Consider the following 22,670-nt stretch of genomic DNA (forward strand, 5'->3'; position numbering starts at 1 on the left):
TGAATACAGACCAAAGATAACCTGTTAGATTTACCCAAAATGAATTATATTTTATGTTTAACCACATTTAAAGAGACATCAGAGCCAGCGGCACATATCAGAAGGTCTAGCCGAGGAGAGGCTGCTCTCTGCGGATACTTGAGGCGCTGGCTTTATAAATAAACCACAGATTTGAGTTTCAAACAACTACATTATCACCTGAAATACTTTTAAAATTAAATTTCATGACACAGTAACAGTAATATTTTGAAAATGATCCGAATAAATGGTGGTTGAACTCAAACAATGCTGCGTGAACTCAACCAATCAGGATGTTTAATGCCCAAGTCCCGCCCCCGAAAGTTCCGGAACTTTGAAAAAGTACTACCTCGCCAGCAGGGACTTTCTGAGGGGCTTTTTTTTTACCCAGAACTTTATATAGTTCTTGGTTCCTGCTGGGGAAACACACAGAGTACCAGCCCAAAGTCTCTAGATCCTGGGTAAAGTTCCTGCTGTGGAAATAAATGGCTTCTACGAGGCAAGACTGCTGGAGTTTGTCACCCTCTCAAGTTTTGTTGTCCATCAAAGTGTCCTCTTGTGCTTTGGCATTAATGTTCAGTTTCCACTTAAACTGATCCTTATCCTGTCATGCAATTTCATCAGCAGGCAGGTTGTAGTACACTCAAAACTCTTCAAAGAATAAAATGTAGACTCTTATATATTTAACAGTGGCATTGGCAACTACTTTTTAACTCTCATTGCTCAGAAAAGATTAAACTCTAAACACAATATGACTGACGTTTTTTTATTTACTATTTCTGTTGTACTAGTTATTAGTTTATAGTAAGTCATTTGGATAAATATAGTAATCAAGCTGCCTTTAAAGTGGTTTCAGAGGTCATCATCCCATTTTCCCAGGCCCTCTGCCTCACTGGTGTTAATTCAAAATGGGCTTAGAATCTCAACTGCTGGTGGAATGCATTCCCAAAAACATTTCTCATTTTATAGGAAATAATAAGATTTTCAGTGTTATCTCCATTCAGAGTTGAGAGCTGAAATGTTGGACCACTATCAAGTGTGATGCCAGAATCTCCTTCCGGTATCCATGTAGAGAGACTATTATCTAGTCCACTCCGAAACCAATCCATCAAGACTCTGTCATCCCACAATGTTAAATGACAATACTGCTGAAATTCCTCCACATATCCTTCTATATGTTGGCCATTTTGGTAAATGGAATACAAAATATCTTCTGTGGTGACTGCTGCCACTGATATAATGGTTGCTGGTCTGGAATTTTCTGTCAGAAGACTCAAAGGTAACATCAACAACAAAGTCTTTATTCACAGGTATTTTAGAGAAACAGCATGATACATAGTTGAATATACAATTGAATGAAGATAGATAGCACTTAGCTTGAGCCTAAACAGGTTTTTAGACTCAGTGACTGTTGTAACCAACAAAACATTTTGTAGTCTGACTCTGAACAGGGCTTAACTATGATGCAGTTTCAATTTTGTATTTATCTTTGAAGTGTTACAAGTTCTTGGTGCATAATGAAGATCTGTAGAGTTGCAAAAGTCTCAAATCCAAAGATATATTCTTTAACAAAGTTAAGACTCTGCCACGTCCCCCTAAATGTCTCATTTAAACACACCCCCACATGTCTACATCACTATGTGGAAATATTTGCATAATGCCACCCAAATGTCCAAAAAAAGAAGGCGTGGTTTCAGTAAGCAAAGCTAGTGTTGAAGCAGCCATGTCAAGGAGATGCTGTGAGTTTCTAGGCGAAAGCAAAAGCATTTGGTTTGGCTTTCCAAAAGTAGATGCATTTAGGAATCTTTAAGATTACTTACAGCATCGATTTTATGGACGACAGTTTCATGAACCTTGGAGAGGAGGTCATTTTGACTTTGCTACAACAATCTGGCACTTCTGAATCACTCAGTATGAGTCAGAATTAAATTCTGTGGTAATCAACATCTTAATCATTAGCTTGATCTTAATTGAATTGATCCTAACCCTAACTTTTATTGAACCCAGATTATTATTTTCTTAATAGAAAAGGTTAAACACAATATTTTCAACATTACTATTGTACAGTTAGTTGTATTTGTTCTAATGCTATCTCTAAGCATTCAAATCTCATGTAAATTGTGTAAATTACCCATCTGATCTTGGCCTGGGTGACTTCATCCAGTAATATTAGGGTCTTTTTACAACAGCTCTGTAAATTCTTAAGGCTCCCCAAACTCTGACAGTCCATTCAGATCTTTTTAAAGGTTCCTGCCATCCAATGAAGCAGACCAAACATCCCTCCATTTTTCTTGTCCTCGTCTGATCCTAAGCCTCTCCATTTCCCTCATTCTCATACCAGTAATGCTCTATCCATAGATACAGGGAAAAAAAATGCTGGAAAAAGACATTCATTGCCTCTGTGGGTTTTTTATTACACGCTAACAGCAGCTTGCTTCATTGTGTCCTGGCTGTTTAAGGGACAGTTAACCCAAAAATTTAATTCTGTCATAATTGACTTACCTCATGTCATTCCAAATCCAAATGAATTTCAATATAAAAAAATTAAAACAAAAATGTACTTAAAACGTATTCAGTCTTTGTTATCCTTGTGGCTTTATGAATTACTAGAGCTAAAATTGAAAAGATCCCAATAAACCTTTAGTAAAAACTCCAGAATTTTGACCTTACTGGCTTTCTGTATCCCAGCGCACATTGTACACTAATGTCACTGAACGAGTTGTTGCGTTCGTTTAGAAGTTAGTTGGCTGTTACAATGTTTGCCTCTGAGACAAAAATAGTTTCTGGATTTGTTCGAGTTTGTAAATTTCATGACAGCATGGTTCAAAAGTAAAGTTTTGCAAAATCTGCAAGTAGCCAGGTTTGTGTCTTAAAGTTGGCCTAGATTAAGCTACAAAAAATACTTTGCAGATGCACCTTTTGTGTTCCACAGAAGAGTTTGGTGATGACAGAAATGATACCCGGCTATATGTCAAATGATATTTTGAGTGAATCGGGTGGAGGGAATGCATTCAGGGAATTCAAGGATGTGAGGAAATTCCTGAGACCCTCTTTTCTGTTTCTGTTTCTCAGTTAAAATCAATGGCAAGATCTGTCTGTCTTCCTTCTTAAATTGGTCAAATTTCTATGTCATTAACTTTATTTGTACCCAGTTGAGTTGCTAGTGTGACCGCTTGATCCGTGTCTGGTTAGCTCAGTTTAGTAAGCAAGCTAAACTGGATGTTTTGTCAACATTTGCAAACAGTTCTCTCAGATCATTACGTTTCTTAATAATGCAGAACCCCAGTGGGAGCTAATAATGTGTTTGTGGGATGACGAGTGTTTTTTGAAGAGTTGCAGTTGTGACATGTTTGTTTAGTGGTTTTACACGTACACAATCTTTCACCTTCTGTGTAATGGGGACAAAAATAGCCGTGCAGATGTTGTGACCTAAAAGTTTCTTTTATCAAAACGGATCAGCCTGAAAGAACACAGTCCGCTCATGGACAATTCACTGAATAGATGACATCCCTGAATCATCAATGAACTGACTATAGCTGGAAAAAAATGACTCTTTATTATTGTCCCTTTGCATTATTGACAAGCTATTTTCCTGTTTGACACTGTAAAGGTGACTTGACTGGACTAGTAACATAAGCATTTTTAATTACATTTAATTGGAAAAAGTCAGCTGATCCCAATATGTTAATACCTGCTCCATAATTAAGTCTTTTAATTCTGTGAGGCAAAGGTTAACTCCAGGACATCCACTCCGCCATATTTCAGCAATATCCACAATACCTCAGCAGCTGTGCTGTGTCTCTATCTATAAATATTTTAAAAGTCACTCTGTGGCTTTATGTGGATATGTTAGCAACTGTATGAGCTTCACCCTCAAATTGAACTCTCCTGTTACAATGGGCTCAAGCATTGGACCCTTATAAATGCACCACTGTTGGTTCAGTTTTTAGATGTCACATAATCACTAAGTGATAAGTTCATCATGTTTTCTTAGTTCCCAAACTTGAACCAGATAGCACACGTACATCTGCAAGTTGTCTATTAAAGATCACTTCATCTGGAAAGCATTTGCTGTGTAAAGCATCTGATAGACATCTATAAGATGTCAGTTTTACATACATTATAAATCATAAACATTTTAAAGACATCTTCTAAACATCAATTTGATGTCTGATAGGAAATGTCATATAGACATATTGCAGATGAGTAAACACTCAAATAGACTTCCCCGTGATGTACTTGTGCTATCAGGGTATAGACGAGTATAGTTGGCATTTTTTTCTGGTGAAATGAAAATGAAGAGTTTTTAATGAATTTGAATTTGATCTAAACATCTCCCATGGTCATGGATGATGCATGAATTCCACTGAGAGAACTAAATAAAAAGTCATTTTCATTTCAAGGTCATTTGTATCTGAATAGGCCTTTTGTGCTCTCGAAGAAGGCTTTTAAAATGGCTTTTAACATGGCTTTTTGTGTGTGTGCAGTTATAACAGAAACAGTAAGAAAAACTATTTTTTCAGTAATTGTATGTGCATAACAGCACATCCTGATTTTGCTGAGTTACAGCAAAGTGTTGCTGAGTAACATATTTTGTTGACCCTGGAACAACATTTTACTCCAAAAATGTATTCTTGACCATATCCCTACACCTAAACCTAACCTTAAAGGGGGGATGAAATGCTTGTTTTATAATATCCTGTTAATCTTGAGTACCTATAGAGTAGTACTGCATCCTTCATAACTCCAAAAAGTCTTTAGTTTTATTATATTCATAAGAGAAAGATAGTCTGTACCGATTTTTCCCGGAAAAACACGACTGGCTGGAGGCGTGACGTGTGGGCGGAGCTAAAGAATCACGAGCGCCAGTAGGCTTTTGCATTGAGAGCATGTGGAAGCTGTGACATTACCGTGAGGGAAAAACCATCATCCAAAACAAACCATGGCTTACAGTCAGATTCAGCCATTTATTTATGATCCAGAATCAGATCCCGAGCTTGAAACTGAACGAGAGCAGCAGCAGCAACGACTCGCTCCGAGCGGGGCTCGAACCTGGGTCTCCGGCATGGGCGGAAGAGCGTGTGCTCCCATATAGCAGAGCACTGAGAGGCTGAGCACAGACATTCATTCACTGATCAGAGCGAGAGCGTCGCGAAAAGTAACAAAAGGAGTGTGTTTTTGGTTGCCAGGGCAAGACAACCCTGCACAGATTGCCAAAAAAAAACAGCATTGATTAAGGGACCAGTGGATGGAGTTTATTTTTACAGAGCATCAACGGAGTTGTGCAAGTGTTTTTGTTTGTTCCCTGCATTTCGAAGATGCTTGTTTTACAAACAAGGCCCAGTTTGACAACGGATTTGCGTATCGTTTATTTCTTAAGGATGATGCAATCCCAACGAAAAAGGGTCACGAGGTGCTCTCAGTGCTCTGCTGTACGGGAGCGCGCGCTCTTCCGGCAGACGTGCCTTAGGACCCATATAAGGAAATTCCGCTCCATCTAACGTCACACAGAGCCATACTCGAAAAAAACTTTCCGAAACTTGTGACAAACCGGAAGGAGTATTTTGGGAACAAAAATACTCCTTCAAACGTACAACTTAATTTTTGAAACTTTGTCCATGTTTAGCATGGGAATCCAACTCTTTAACAGTGTAAAAAACTCAGTATGCATGAAATAGCATTTCACCCCACCTTTAACCATGAGTAATCCCTAAAATCAGAGGAAATGATAGATTAATGACACTGATGTACAAGCGCCAAACAGTGATTTTAAGCATAAACTTCAAAAAACTGGTTCTTCAAATCTGATTGGTTAATCACAATGTTGTTCCAGGGACAGCAAAGATGTTGTCCCAGGAACATGACTCACTTGGTAAAATCAGGTTCTGCTGCATAACAAGCAAGTTTTCCCTGAATGCATTGCAGTGGGATGGTGCATATTAGCAGTGTTGCAAAACACATTGAACTATCTGCAGTTGATTTCAGTAGCATTTCTTTTTAACATTTTGTTAAGCTTACAGTCTGATACTTTTAGACTTTTTCAAAATGCCTATGGGAAAAATACCAAGCCTGAAAAAGGAATGTAAACATGAACATACACATACGTTGTTCAAAATTATACAGTAATTACACTGAAAGTTTGAAAAGCTTACACTTGAAAGCTTGCTTAAAATGATGCGTACTATGTCTTGTAACATAACAATTGTGTAGTTTAAATGGACTTGCTTTCTCATATCTCATATATTGTCTTTTTCTCTCTCTTCAGAACTGTGTGGTATCGATGAGCTTCTTTGTCATGATGAAAATGCTCGGCTAAGTTTTGAGGCTATCCGCAGCATTCACAAAGACATGGATGATGATGCAGATGGCAGCGTGGATGTGACGGAGACGGATGGGGTGAGGGCTGCAGCCTTTGGGTGTGGTTTTTGTGGTTTGCTGTGTTGAGAGGTTGACATTGCAGCACAGTGAATGGTGCTCAATGTACAAACAAGTTCTTGCTTGAAAGGACACAATGGCTTTTAGCTTGCTTACTAGAGATAGGTCTCTGTGAAGCTATTGTAACTGCTAGTGACAGTACACAGCAAAGTACAACAAACACTGGCTTGCAGACAGTGTAAAGCTGTACTGGGATTGTGTAGCAAAGCTTTTTCAGAGATGAGGAACGCAAGTTACATGTGTTGTTATCGGTCATATCTTTTAACTGTGAATTTTTCTCATGATAAACTACATTGTTCATTGAGATGCAGATATATAAATGTAAAATATGTCTTTGTATTATAAAATTATCCTTTTAATCATAATTTTTTTAAATAAATTAAAATTAGTAACTTAATATTAAAAAGCACAACTTTATCCTCTTTTTCATCTTCAAATGTTTCTTGAGCCGCAAAATCCGCATTTTAAAATTATTTTTGATGGATCACACGACACTGAAGAGTAATGGCTCCTGAAACTTCTGATATAATAAATGCAGCCTTTTTTCTAAGATGTCTTTTCAAATATCAAGACTTCTTTCTTTTGAATAGTAATGTGTTTGTGTGTAGCATTTGTAACTGCAAAATGCATTTCTGGATTGGCTTGTCACCATCAGTTTGAAAGGGGAAATTACACATTTGCGTGCAATCAAAAGGCAATAAAAAGCACTCTGTATTCTCTTTGAAGCACCCAAAGCAATTCCTTTTTAATGAGCTCTCAGTGTAAACCGTATTAGTGCTGACCGACAGCAGCCTGCCCATGCCATAGACAGTCGTGTGAGTGTAGCCTTTATCACAGTCAGAACTGATCTGAGGGATTGTGACTGGACTGAACCCAGCGAAACTCTCAGCATTTACATATTGTATGCTGTCTGAGACTCTCCAGTAGATCAGCCGGTTCACAACAACCCAAGGAAAATATAACAAGATAATCAATGTTTGCTGTGTCTCTTGCCAAATGCTGACGTACGCAAAAACACAGTGCTATAAAAATAAATTCCTTCTAGAAGCACGAATAATCAAGTCTAGTCTAGCATGTGACTGGTTTATTGGAATGATCTGAATTTTAGATTTTCACGGTGCTGGATTTTTTTCTTGGCTTAAATTTTTTTATGCCTATTCATTTTTGCAATACTTTAAGGGGCCATATGATGCGATTTCAGTTTTTTCCTTTCTCTTTGGAGTGTAAGAAGTTATAAAGAAGATCTGTAAAGTTGCAACGACTAAAGTCTCAAATCCAAAGAGAGAGTCATAAAGGTTAACAGTCAACCGCACCCCCCTACAACGGCTCGTTCCAACATGCCCCAACATCTCTATGTCACTCACAATGTGGGAAGATTTGCATAATGCCGGGCAAAAATGTTCACGCAAAGAAAGAATGCGTACCTTTTATTCTCGCTGTAGCCGCCGGTGTAGTCGCTGTGGGTTTCCTTGTGAAAGCGAAACCACATTGTTTGGCCTTCCAAAAGAGGACAAGACTAGAAATCAGTTGAGTTGAATTTCAAATATTCAGATGTGTGCTGTGCATTTTATGGAGGATGAGAACTGTTTCCTGAATCAGAAGCTTCCAATACGTCTGTGGCACAAAGTTTCTATAAAGTCGAGAGAAGGATAGAGAAGGATTGTTGTTGGGTTGTTTCTCAGATCACAAATGCAGACATGGTTTTATGTTTACACAGCGCGATACACAACGCAACGTGTAAAAAGACAGTATAAGTCATTATAATCAGTAATTACATCCCCACTGGATGCAAAAAATGCCTCGTTTGAAATGGATTTTATTGATTTTGTCTCGTCTAGTGATGTCCGGATCGCGAACGAATCTTTCTTTTTAACTGGTGAATCTTAGTGAACCGGTCGAACCAGTTCACCAAATCAACTGAATCATTTGAAATGGTTCGTGTCTCCAGTACGCACTAATCCACAAATTACTTAAGCTATTCGGTTAATAAACATGCCTGACACGAAATAAACCAATATCCCGAGTTATTCAGTTGCTCTTAACAGTACATTGATTGAACTGCCAAAAGAGAACAGTTACACTACACATTACACTAAATATACAAAATAATGTTCTTTTTAGCAACAACATATGACCCCTTTAATGAACATTTTATATAGTTGTATTCACCATTTTTTTTCCAGCTGTGTGTGACACTATCAGAACAAACCTGGGACTCATTTTTGGGTTGATGAGAACCACCACTCCAGAGAATGCTAACATCCAGTCTTTGTTTCCTCAAACAGTTTCTAAGGGAAGACATGAAGTGCCTAGACCCGAAAGGAAAACACAACAGCTTCCATAGAGCAGATCTGTTGATCACAGTGGAGGACATGTGGATCTCCTGGAAGGCCTCTGAAGGTTTGTACACATCTCATCAGACTAATCATATCAGTGGAAAGCAATTAAGCAGTTTTGGAGCCATTTCAAATGCATTCCCGATAGTCCACATTATAAACCCACATCATTTTTAGAGGTATGTACTAGGGCTGTCACTTTTAGTTCGAAAATCGATTGCACACTCGATCGGACCAACCAAAAAAAGTTTCGAAAATTTTGAATCGATTTTAACCAAATATGTACACTATTAATTTTAAAATAATTAAACAATAAAAAATATAGATGTAACAAAACTCACAAACAAGCAAAAAAAAAAAAAAGATTTCCTAAAGTGCAGTATGCCTTGCGAATGCTAGACAGAAAATACCAGCAATTTTACGCGCCTATAAGACCCAGTGACGTCGAAAGCAACCTCTTATGCTGCGTTCACACAAAATGCCAATAGAGCATCTGGCGTGAATGATTTCAATGTTAAGTCAATGTAAAGACGCGTTTACGCGTGTCTAGAGGTCTCGCTGCGTGGTAGACGCGAATTCGCCTCATTCTCGCATTTAGTTACAGGAGATTCTGGGTTATGAAAAGAACCATTGCAAGCTGAGAGCGACCGGCGTTTGTGATAGAAAATTGGCAGTAATACCCCCACCTTGCGCAGCTGTACCTGAGTGTCCCTGGGACATCAGTGCGGTCGGAGCGCGTCTTCTCATCAGCTGGACATATAGTGAATAAAACACACTCTGGATACAAGGCCTGTTCTCAAGTAAATTTAAAGTTACATTTTTTTTAACAGTTATTGCCTAAATCATAAATGCAGCCGGGTTGAAGCCTGCAGTGATGTTTTTCTTTTGTTATGGCAGCCGTCCCCTCTGCATATTTTTTTTTTTCGAGAATGTTGCACTCTTGTTGCTGTTATTCTGCACGAAACTTCATGCCAATAAATAAGAAATATTGCTGACTTGTGCGTTTCCAGCGCTCTCTTTTTACGTTCGTCCGTTATTTGATGTTGAAAAAGGAAACGTCTTTTTTGTAGACTTGGAAAATCGATTTTACAATCGATTCAATGAACACTTATGTCTTAAAAATCGAAAATTATTTTTTCACAAAAGTGACAGCCCTAGTATGTACAAGTGAAAGCATTCTGTTTGTGGAAGCTTCCATCATTTGTTCAGTATATCTTCCATGGTAATAGTCCTCTTGCAACCTAAACCACTAGCAGCACTTACAATTTTTTATTTTTTATTTTTTTGGTCTATAGTGTATAACTGGACAGTAGAGCAAGTTGAAGAGTGGCTCATCAGTTGTGTGGAGTTACCTCAGTATGTTGATTCCTTCAGGAAGAATGACATCAGTGGAAAAGCTCTTCCCAGGTAAGGAAGCTTACTGTTAGCATCCTTATACCATATTTTTTGGACTATAAGTCGCACCTGAGTATGTCGCATCAGTCCAAAAATAAGTCATGATGAGGAAAAAAACATATATAAGTCGCACTGGACTATAAGTCGCATTTATTTAGAACCAAGAACCAAGAGAAAACATTACCGTCTACAGCCGCGATGAGGGGTAAGCTACAGGAGCGCTGAGCAGCATAGATCGCCCTCTCGCGGCTGTAGATGGTAATGTTTTCTCTTGGTTCATGTCAAATTAATTTTGATAAATAAGTCGCACCTGACTATAAGTCGCAGGACCAGCCAAACTATGAAAAAAAGTGTGACTTATAGTTCGGAAAATATGGTAGTTAGTTTTTTTTAGCTGTAGGACTGAAATAATTTCAGTGGTCAAGGTCAGTGATTCACTTGTGTTTGGGTCCATTCACAGACTTGCAGTGAAAAATGCCACTCTGCTTCTGTCCGTGCTGAAGATACCAGACCGCAGTCATGCACAGAAACTACTGCTGAAGGCTCTGGACACAGTGCTTTTTGGACCTCCAAGTGAGTAGCATATATTTTTTGGTTATGTACCTATTATACAGTAAATGGTATATAATCTAATGACTTGTGAGTTTAAGATATGTAAAAGATATGTTTTTTTTTTTTATTTACAGTCCATTTAAATTAATCTATTCTGATTTATTTGCAAGAGTTGGTAAGCTTGATCCATTTCTGTGAATCCTTTGAAAACTGTCCATTTGAATCAAGCAATTCTGATTCAGGGAGTGAGATTTTGTAAGATTGATTCATTTCTGTGAATCAGTTTAGACTGTCCAGACTTTCATTTTAATTCATTCATTCATTCATCTGCAAGATTTGGAAAGATCACTTCATTTCTTTGAATGTATTCATTCTGATTCATTGGCAAGAATTGGTATTTAATTCATTTCTGTGAATCATTTTAAACCATTTGAATGAATTTTTATTCATTGGCAAGAATTGGTATGATCAGTTCATTTCAAGCTGTCTATTTGAATTAATCAGTTCTGAATCATTGGCGAGAGTTGTTCGTTTTGATTCATTTCAACGGTCTATTAATCATGCATAATCACTTAAATAATAATAGAAGAATCACTATATTTGTTAACTTAGTTCGTAACTGTTATTATATTTTGTATTTTAGTGTGACTGAAATGCTGTATGGAAGATTGGCTTCCAGAAGTAGAATTATCCATTTAATAATACCCAGTTATTTGATTTTATCTTTCTGCTGAATTGTTGGAACCATTTTCTTAATTCTCTTTCCTGTTTTAGAAAAACACTAGCTTGAAAATGTTCTGTGCAGCATAACAAGTTTTCCTGGATTGATGTTTGCAAAGGGTTCTCTGGATGAAGTCCAGACTGCTGTATCCATTTCTCGTTATGTGCTAAAATCAAGGGATGATTTAGTCTGTTTTCTTTTCTCGTGAGCAAATATATTCTGCGTCTGAAAATAGCCAGGCTTATTGGAATACAAGAGCCAGACAGAAAAGGTATGTCCCATTAATGTCAACTGTTGCAGCGTGATAACCCAAGTACAGCTGGTGAAACAGAAAGTGAGGGATGATGGGACAGATGTTATCAATAAATAGGTGAGATAGATAGATGGATGAAAAAGGTGGAGGGAATTTATATGATTGCTAGCTCATGTGAATGTCTTTATCTAGAACATAAGCCAGAGTCAAACCTAAAGCTGGTGGTAAGAAAAATGCTATTGTAACTTTATCAGACACAACACCATCTTAATCCCAAAGTCTGTCGAGGACTGCATGATATTTGTTGCAAGAATTTTAGATGCTGCACTGTTAGTATATGAAACATAATAAAGCGCAAGGCTGCTAGAGTCATATTCCTTTTGTGCTTGAGGAAAGAAGGACATAATTGATTCCTTTTATGTGTCCTGAACTTGCCTGTGCTTTATTACATAAGTATAAGCACACAGTGTGCTTTTAGGTTAATGCTGACTCATTAAACAATATTTTGGTGGTGCATTCATTCTAGGTTGTTGTGAGTGGTTACCAATGCCATTTGTTGTTATGAAATTTTGTGATTGGTTAAAAATATTTTCAAATTCTTGGGAGCCTTATGTTATTGTAAAGTCATACTAATTGAAGGAATTTGATTCCATTTTTAATCACTTTATAAACTGTATAAATATACCATTGTGTCTGTGAATTGTCTGGTCTGATTGATTGATCTCTCCCGGTTCCACATTCTGTCCGGAGCCTCTTAATAATCTCAGCTATGAAAGTTATTCATCTCTCCGGACCCTGTTTATACTGTCCGCAGTAGAAGGTTCCTCACTGTTCCAGATGATCTTACTATAGAGTCTCGTGGTGTTGTACCACTAATGAAAAATCGGCTTAGTGTCTGTTTACAAATTTTAGCTTTCAGCACTTTCACATAAAGGAATTAGGACTTTCTGCCACCCAAAATCCCTAGACCTGTGTGCAAACAAAACACTCCTTTAAATACATTCAAAAAGTTGGTAACACTTTAGAATAAGGTTCCATTAGTTAATGTTAGTTAACTACTTTCGTTAACATGAACTAAGCAAGAACAATCCTTCTACAGCATTTATAAGTCTTAGTTCATGTTAATTTCAACATTTACTAATGCATTATTTAAATCAAAAGTTGTGCTTGTTAACATTAGTTAATGCACTGTGAATTACCATGAACTAACAATGAATAACTGTATTTTCATTAACTAACATTAACGAAGATGAATAAATACAGTAATAAATGTATTATTCATTGTTTGTTCATGTTAATTAATACATTAACTAACATTAACTAATGGAACCTTATTCTAAAGTGTTACCAAAAAGTTTTTATCAAACACTAGTTCCATAATTTAAAAGGAAATCCAAGACTGGAAGTTTATCATTGGCTTCAGTAAACCTGACCCCAAATCATGCCAGTTAAGATGGGTCTGCTCACAAATAGTTTTGGCACTGCTACATGTGCCATCACCTGCCATTTTCCTGTGCAGGATTTGAGCAGCAAAATCGAAGCTGGAAATAGCACTCGCTAATCCAGTCATCCAAAATCTCCTGTTATGTAGCTGATGTCACCACCTTTGTTGGGAACTCCCCTCTAGATTCACATACTGTTGTCGTTTCTACATGCAAAATAGATTAAGACAGATGTCTGCTGTGTATTCATACGTCCTGCATGGTTAGATCCAAACTGGGAGCTTTTCGTCACTTCTGGGACTTTTTCTAAGTAGATATCTATTTGTTTGTATTACTGTTATTCTTTGTAAAAGCAGTCTGTGCATGCTTTATATCACAAGTTTGTACAACAGCCACATATGCTAGGCTTGAGTTATAGAGACAGGAAGACAATCAGTCTGAGCAGACCCTGATTTGATGCATTACTCCTGGGCGCTTTTCCATATACCTTCTCCACACTCTTGGGTTTGTGATTTTGTTTGTAGGAAGTTGAGTCCGTCCACATTGCACATCCTGGTAAAATCATTTAAAATAAATTAAACAAGAAAACTGTTTTTTTATATATATTTCACAGTATAACAGTTTTTATTGTATTTTTGATCAAATATATGAGGCCTTGATGAGCATAAGGGAATTGGGTGCTTTCATTTTATGGAAAAGAGCAACATCTAGATTCTGCCGAACCTCTCCTATTGAGTTTTACACATATAAAAATAATAAAGTCAAAAGCAAAATAGAGAGTTTGGAACAGCATGATAGTGAGTAAATGATAACCAAATTTTAAAGTGATTTATCAACTTTGATACTTAAGTGTTGTTTTTTGTCCTTTTTGGCAGTGAGCAAAGACAGTCATTTGAAGGACTTGATGCTGGTGGTGTCTGTCGTGATCGGTGTTGGGGGCTGCTGGTTCGCCTACATCCAGAACCGGAGCTCTAAGGACCATGTTAGCAAGATGATGAAGGACCTCGAAGGGCTTCAGAGGGCTGAGCAGAGCCTACTGGACCTGCAGCAGAAGTAAGCACTCAATTTGACCCTGATTGTATTATAAATGAACAGGAAACAGGCTACAGTAAATACCAGCTAACAGGCTGGAAAGTGAAATTGTCAGGTTCATATTTCATATTTATTGAGGCAGGTCTACATTTCTAGATGGAGGAAGGTCTGTTTGTGAAGTCTAAAGAACTCTGCTAGGTAAACAATGTTTCATATCTCAACTGTTTGAATAGGTGGAGTGGATTGTAGCCTGCTGCTATGATTGGCTAACAGTTGTGTTTATTTGACAGCCTACATCCTTCATAGATGGCTGCTGTGATTTAGTTTAAAAACGCATAAACACTCCGTACATATCAGACGATTTGTAATAAAGGACAAAGCAATTGTGACCACATAATAAAAGCAGTTACTCACACTTGTGTGATGCGACATTATTCTGTACTGTTGAGTCCAATATAGTCACCACAGCATCGTCTTGTTGTTTCAATTTTTCTGAATATCCTGTATAAATTGTGTCTTGTTTGCAAACAAATCCGTGGTAGAATGAAGTGAACAAAGGAACAAGTTCTTACTGAAGCGCCCTGGATCTTTATTAAAAATAAAGGTCACCCACTCTTTCCTAAAGAAAGACAATGCAAAGACTTTATCCACAGCTTGGCACTGTACAGAGTTATTTTCACAGCATCTTTATTGTTTGATTTCTGTGTAGACCTGCATTTGCGCATAACAGTGGGCGGGGCTAAACAGGCAGTGATGTAGAAGCAGGCGTTGATCTTCTGTGTAGGTGGAGCTTAGCCACACCATTACGTCACAAAGTGCCACATTCCACAAGCGTCGTTTTGGCAGATTGGCTTTAATATACGCTGTTTTTAGATTAACAAGAAAGTTTTGAGTTCTGAAACTTACAAGATGTTTTTATAGTACAATTACCTTTTAAATGTCAAAAGATCAATTTCTCAGATCGTGACCCCTTTAAAAACAAAAAGAGGAATATGTCTCTGCGGTGGAAGTATCTTTGTCTGTTCAGGTCTAAAGACTCTTGCAGGGTGTTGCAAGCATCCCTCAAAAGTCCTTAAATGGCAAAAGGATGGGCAGTGCTGTGCCGAATCCAGCGAGAGTGTTTCAGACAATCGCACTCTCAGTTCAGCTGGCACCCAGTGTGCTGAGGCAGAACAGAGAATGTATCTGGGTCTTATTTCAGAGGTCATAGGTCTCAGAGAAACTAATGATTCAAACATCCTTTCTTAATGGTGCATTCATTTAAACCAATGGCCTTAGAAGGAGTTTTGTGATCTGTATTAGTTTATTCTAGGAAAAGCTGTAGCAGAGGAATGTTTTTTTGAGTGTAATGTGATTAAGTCACAGTGTAAGTATGACTGGTGTTATAGAGCAGCACATTACGGAGCCCCGCATATGATATGCAAGAAAAAATAGTAGGCTAAATCTTGTGCACGATTTACTAATTCGTTCCCTCAATGTACTATGAGCATGATGAAAACATGCATGATTTAGCAAATCGAGTGAACGCAAAAGCAAATCGAGGGAACGCAATTGTAATTGTGTGCATGTTTTAGTACACTAAGGGAACGAATTAGTAAATCGTGCTCACAATTTATTTTTTCTTGCATGTTACTGTATGTTCGGGGCTCTGTCGCACATGGATCTGAGTGTGTGGCATTTCTATCATATCATTCACACAAAATCCCATTTGGAACAGAGATCAGGACACCTTGTTTCCACTTTGATTGGTCCGTCGTGTGTGATGCATTTCTGTGGCAAAAGGCTTTCATATTTTACATACCATATTTCATATATCCATTCATCTGTCTTTGTGTGTATGTGTTGTGTATTTGACTATCTATCTATCTATCTATCTATCTATCTATCTATCTATCTATCTATCTATCTATCTATCTATCTGTCTGTCTGTCTGTCTGTCTGTCTGTCTGTCTGTCTGTCTGTCTGTCTGTCTGTCTGTATATCTTCTGTCTATCGGTCTATCTGTCTATCATTTGTCTCTCCATCTATCTATCTGACTATCTGTTTGTCTGTCTGTCTATCTGTCTGTTTGTCTGTCTATCATCTATCTGTCTGTCTGTCTGTCTGTCTGTCTATCATCTATTAAATTCAAGTTTATTTGTATAGCCCTTTTTACGATACAAATCATTGCAAAGGAACTTTACAGAAAATTAAGTTTCTACAATATTTAGTAGGGCACTTATCAGTGGTGACTGTCAGTTTATGTGCATATGACAGAAATGTTCAAAAAAATGAACACGAGACGAAGTCAACCAGGCGATGAACACTATTAACAGCAATTATTATATGATGCAATCACACTTGTAGCAATATTTGTTAGTTCTATCTATCTGTCTGTCTGTCTGTCTGTCTGTCTGTCTATCTGTCTGTCTATCAGAGTGAGTGTTACACTGCCTTGGCCAATGTCCTATCAATGACAGTTGGATTTATACCTCACTTCCTGTTTGAACTGGGACTGCGTCAGCAGGAGAGAAAGCTATCCAGTGCAATGATCAGCACTCTCCACTTTTATGTTCCCCCACCCTCTTTTCTTTCTAATTTCTTTGACCAAGAAAGGAGAAAAATGCATAGACTGTGTGATAATGTCCCAGATATGTTAAAAAAAGCTGATGTCAATCATTTCAAATTGAATTGAAGACTTTTTGTCAACCAAGTGCATTATTAAGCCACATTAATATCTAAATTTAGCCATCCATGTCCCGGAAACTCTTAACGGTTGTCTCATGTATAGCTGAGAGGTGAGATTTCCCTATAAAGATGCAAGGAAGTTTCAACATAGAATAACCACACTGAACAGGCCACATCTTGTTCAGCTGTATTCTCATGAGAAGGAAGAGGTGTGGTAAAGTCTAACAGATCCAGTTGCCTTTTCATGTCTACTCATTTCTCCAGTGCGTCACCTGCTGGTGATTGAGGGAAACTATATTAAATTGTTTATGTAATAAATCCATTGTGGCTTAGTTTGAGATTGATGATGTCTTTCTTATATTTAGGCTGCAGATTGCACAGGAAGAGCATCACACGGTGGAAGAGGAGAAGGTCAACCTGGAGCGGGAGATGCGAAGCGAGATTGATGCAGCCAAGCAGGAGGCACAAAGACTACGAGAACTACGGGAGGGAACTGAGAACGAGTTGAGCAGACAGAAATATGCAGAGCAGGAGCTGGATCAGGTATCAAAAGGCCTCATTAACAGGAAGTTCCTTTTATCAAAATGAAACTTTGCCAGAGGCAACTTTACCACATTTATTTCAAATATGCAAATTAGGCATTGCCTCATTAAATGTGCACAGTTTTGCACAAAAATGTTTTGTATAGTCTGTAGACTTTTTTTGGTAATTGTTAAAACTCTTGCCAAAGTGTTGTTTAAAGATTTAGTTCAACCTGTAAAACATCCCCTTAAATGTATTTTTTAACATTTTTAGGAAAACACTTTTTTCTTTTTTCCGTCAATCTTTCAAACGCTTGAACCGAAACTCAGCGAATACATGCCTCACAGACATGATAAATATATCTACAGAAAGCTTTACATTACAACTTAAAATAAAACAAATCGAAAACAAAAATATTTAATTATAATCATAATCAGTATAGATGCAATTCTTGAAGGCGTGTCTTTGAGGAGATGGCGAGCACTGCACATGACCAATTGGCTCGTTGTTTGTCGTGGTAATCAAATCAAAATTCAAAATGCAGCTTTTCCCAAGGCATTGGGAACTTTTAATAACTCCCCAAGCTCCAACTTCTCTCTGATTCTCTGCATGGTCAACCGTCACCTGTATGCTAATGCGTGTGTATATGTGTTGCGTATTGCATAGGCAATGTATAATATTTATAATAGACTATAATCATTATAACAATACTTAATACAGTAGCCTATGTGTGCTCTGCACGTATATGGGCACAATAAAAGGACAGAAGCTAAATGAGCCCGAGCCTGATCTGTAAAAAAAAAGAAATTGCCTGAGCCCGGCCCAAATGGACTCTACAATGTGTTTTTTTACTTTTACGTTCTGTTCTGTACCATTTTGGTTTAGTTTTCTCTTTATCTCTGTTCCCCTGCATTAGTTCCCTGGTTTGTTCCCTTAGTTGTTAATTGGCTCGACACCTGTTCTGTTTTAATTTTGATTGCGTTCCCCATATATTGAAACCCTGTTCCGCAGATCATTGTCTGCTATTGTTTTGGATTACGGATGTTCTTGTTTTCTCTCTGTTTGTTTATTTAAAAACTCTTACTTAGATTCTACTCCTTCGTTGTGCTGTCATTAAGCTTGACAGCCTGTAACAGAGGTAGTTATGTCATCTAAAATTTAAGAACATGACTCTGAAATGCAGTGGTTTTCAAAACTGTCTCCCTCATCTAACAAACCTGATTCAACTTGTCAGGTCACTAGTAAAGACGTTAAGATCTGAAGTGGGTCAGAAAAGGTAAAGAGTTGTAAGAAAAAAAATATCTTCGTCATGTTCAGCAGCAGCAGTTCTTAAAGCAACAGCAGCCAAATAACATAATAACCCAGCTGCTGTGATGTCTGATAAACAAAGAAAAAAAGAGGAAATCTTAAACTTTTGTAGCTTAAACTTTATTCCATTTATGTTTATTTCCTACTTGCTTAAGGGCACAGTTAAATATGACATTTATTATAAAGAGTTTGTGTATGACTTAAATTAGAAGTTATTTTAATTCTAATAAATGCTCTCAATTATACTGTAATGTTAAACGGTTAGTCAATGGTTAAATATTAGGAAAAAATAAATATTTAATAGAGACACCAGTAGTATTGGCATCAGTCATACTCACTCAGTCATAAAAAATATGCCACTAAACAAATATTTAAAAAATACTGTCTTTTATTTCTATATTAATTTGAAGATTCCCTGTGAAATTATTGCAATTTATAATTATATTTAAACATTTTAATGTTAGGTGGGTTTATTCACAATTAATTTAACCCATCCAAAGTACACACACACACACACTGTGAACACACATCCAGAGCAGTCATTTATGCTGCGGCGCCCAGGGAGCGGTTGGGGGTTCAGTGCCTTGCTCAAGGGCACCTCACTCGTGGTACTGAAGGTGGAAAGAGCACATTCACTCCCCCCACCTACAATTCCTGCCTGACCGAGACTCAAACTCACAACCTTTGGAGTACGAGTCCAAATCTCTAACCATTAGGCCATGACTACGACTACTTGTGTTGGGAAGAGGATGCTATTTTCCCTTTTTTCTATCATACCTCCAAATCCTAGTAAAATAATAGCATGTTTATGCTGAAACACATGCTTCTTTTCACCATTCACTTACCAGCAACATGTTCTGAATCATAGATTCATGTGTCCCATCACCATGAGAACCGCTGAAGTGGCACAGAAGAGGTTTTACACAATTCCCTCCTCAAAACATTGAACTGCAGCCAATATTAATGAGCTTGTGTGTTTGTTCAGGTGCGAATGGCTCTGAAGAGGGCTGAGAGGGAGCTGGAGATGAGAAGCGGATGGTCTCCTTCAGGAGCTCTGCAGAAATGGCTGCAGCTCACACATGAGGTGGAAGTGCAGTACTACAACATTAAGAAACAGCAAGCGGAAAGACAACTCTTAGTGGCCAAAGAAGGGGTGAGATGGTCAAATACTCATAGATTACAAGCTTTAACTGAATATTAAACCAAGTTTGCCTGTTCCACGAGCTGAACATCTAAGGACTGCTGTTAACTACGAAGTTGTGTCCACCATAACAGGCAGAAAAAATCAATAAGAAGAGAGGAACAATCTTTGGGACGTTCCAGGTGGCCCACAGCTCTTCACTGGATGATGTTGATCACAAAATCCTCTCAGCCAAGTGAGTCGCTCATACCATTTTTGGATATAATGTACCAGGTGAAATAAAGCTATGTTTTAACCCTCACAATTAAAAATATATGTTCCAGAGGGAGGGTTTTTGCGGCAGTGCTATTAAAGAACCATTTGTTTGCTCCCAAAGAAGCTTTCTGTGAGAAGTCTTTAAAAGAGCAATTTTTTTCTTAATGTGAAGAACTTTTATTATTCTGAAGAACCTTTTCCATAATTCACTATAAAGAACATTTTGTAGAATGGAAAGTTTCCTTGGATGTTCTTCATGGAATAATAGATAAACACTTAAAGCTGCAGTCGGTAACTTTTGACGCTCTAGCGGTTAATAAACAGAACTGCTTGCATCTTGCGGAAGAACATCGTAGCCGGAACTACTTCTCTCTGTTTATGTCTATGAAGAATCACAAAGGTACTGGGTTACTCCGCCGCGGTCCCCCGAAGCAATCTAAAATAGTCCGAATATAAACACTTATTATACAGTATTGTTCAAAATAATAGCAGTACAATGTGACTAACCAGAATAATCAAGGTTTTTCGTATATTTTTTTATTGCTACGTGGCAAACAAGTTACCAGTAGGTTCAGTAGATTCTCAGAAAACAAATGAGACCCAGCATTCATGATATGCACGCTCTTAAGGCTGTGCAATTGGGCAATTAGTTGAATTAGTTGAAAGGGGTGTGTTAAAAAAAATAGCAGTGTGGCATTCAATCACTGAGGTCATCAATTTTGTGAAGAAACAGGTGTGAATCAGGTGGCCCCTATTTAAGGATGAAGCCAACACTTGTTGAACATGCATTTGAAAGCTGAGGAAAATGGGTCGTTCAAGACATTGTTCAGAAGAACAGCGTACTTTGATTAAAAAGTTGATTAGAGAGGGGAAAACCTATAAAGAGGTGCAAAAAATGATAGGCTGTTCAGCTAAAATGATCTCCAATGCCTTAAAATGGAGAGCAAAACCAGAGAGACGTGGAAGAAAACGGAAGACAACCATCAAAATGGATAGAAGAATAACCAGAATGGCAAAGGCTCAGCCAATGATCACCTCCAGGATGATCAAAGACAGTCTGGAGTTACCTGTAAGTACTTCTTTTTGGGTCCAAGGGCCACAGGCAGTTTGTGAGACGACGCCCAAACTCTGAATTCAAGCCAGAGTACACAGTGAAGACAGTGAAGCATGGAGGTGCAAGCATCATGATATGGGCATGTTTCTCCTACTATGGTGTTGGGCCTATTTATCGCATACCAGGGATCATGGATCAGTTTGCATATGTTAAAATACTTGAAGAGGTCATGTTGCCCTATGCTGAAGAGGACATGCCCTTGAAATGGTTGTTTCAACAAGACAATGACCCAAAACACACTAGTAAACGGGCAAAGTCTTGGTTCCAAACCAACAAAATTAATGTTATGGAGTGGCCAGCCCAATCTCCAGACCTTAATCCAATTGAGAACTTGTGGGGTGATATCAAAAATGCTGTTTCTGAAGCAAAACCAAGAAATGTGAATGAATTGTGGAATGTTGTTAAAGAATCATGGAGTGGAATAACAGCTGAGAGGTGCCACAAGTTGGTTGACTCCATGCCACACAGATGTCAAGCAGTTTTAAAAAACTGTGGTCATACAACTAAATATTAGTTTAGTGATTCACAGGATTGCTAAATCCCAGAAAAAAAAAAATGTTTGTACAAAATAGTTTTGAGTTTGTACAGTCAGAGGTAGACACTGCTATTTTTTTGAACACACCCCTTTCAACTAATTCAACTAATTGCCCAATTGCACAGCCTTAAGAGCGTGCATATCATGAATGCTGGGTCTTGTTTGTTTTCTGACAATCTACTGAACCTACTGGTAACTTGTTTGCCACGTAGCAATAAAAAATATACTAAAAACCTTGATTATTCTGGTTAGTCACATTGTACTGCTATTATTTTGAACAATACTGTAGGTGCACCCTAGTGATTCAGGACAAGCTAAAAACACGGTTTGGAAAATGGATTCATGGTGTACTCGCTTATTTTATACATTTTTCTACATTTTGAACACAAACAAAGTTACTGACCGCAGCTCTGATTGGTTGTTTTTTACCGGGAGCGGATGACTTTCTGCAAATGGCAATAGGACCACTGGGAGGAGCCAGAGGAGCTTGATTTTTTTCACAGATTATCTGTCTCATATTCTACTTTCAGGACATAATGACAGGTTTAACAAATATGTAAAAAATATATTTTTACAAAAGTTTCCTACTGCAGCTTTAAGAGTGTAGAGCAACCAAACCAAAGCTCACCTCTTTTTCTCTCTAACTTCTGCAGACAGGCTCTGGGAGAAGTGACCGCTGCTCTGAGAGAAAAGCTTCATCGATGGCAGCAAATTGAAGTTTTGACTGGGTTCAATATTGTTAATAACCCTGGCATGTCGTCTCTGGCCTCTGCCCTCAACCTGGACCCTGCTTTCCTGGGCATACGCTCCTCTGTACCCGAACACCTGCTGCTATCGGATGACGTAGACGATATGGACGAGGACATACTTTCCACAGGAACCCTACAATGTGAGTTTATCATGCACGCAAAAGTGGTAAAATGAGTTAAACATACTTTCATGTT

General features: G+C 37.9%; 1 protein-coding gene across 2 annotated transcripts in view; it reads left to right on the forward strand.

Annotated features, from left to right (window-relative positions):
• Positions 1–22,670, forward strand: part of stim1b (stromal interaction molecule 1b) — a 32,788-nt gene that overhangs the window by 6,884 nt on the left and 3,234 nt on the right. For both annotated transcript variants that reach the window (XM_026234527.1, XM_026234525.1), the window contains exons 3-11: positions 6,284–6,414; positions 8,739–8,853; positions 10,085–10,196; positions 10,645–10,757; positions 14,028–14,205; positions 17,217–17,394; positions 19,667–19,834; positions 19,957–20,057; positions 22,380–22,615. In XM_026234527.1, coding sequence (XP_026090312.1) covers positions 6,284–6,414; positions 8,739–8,853; positions 10,085–10,196; positions 10,645–10,757; positions 14,028–14,205; positions 17,217–17,394; positions 19,667–19,834; positions 19,957–20,057; positions 22,380–22,615 — 1,332 coding nt within the window. The remainder of the gene's footprint in view (positions 1–6,283; positions 6,415–8,738; positions 8,854–10,084; positions 10,197–10,644; positions 10,758–14,027; positions 14,206–17,216; positions 17,395–19,666; positions 19,835–19,956; positions 20,058–22,379; positions 22,616–22,670) is intronic.

Source organism: Carassius auratus, chromosome 46 (assembly GCF_003368295.1).
Source record: "Carassius auratus strain Wakin chromosome 46, ASM336829v1, whole genome shotgun sequence".
In the NCBI taxonomy this organism is placed as follows: Eukaryota; Metazoa; Chordata; class Actinopteri; order Cypriniformes; family Cyprinidae; genus Carassius; species Carassius auratus.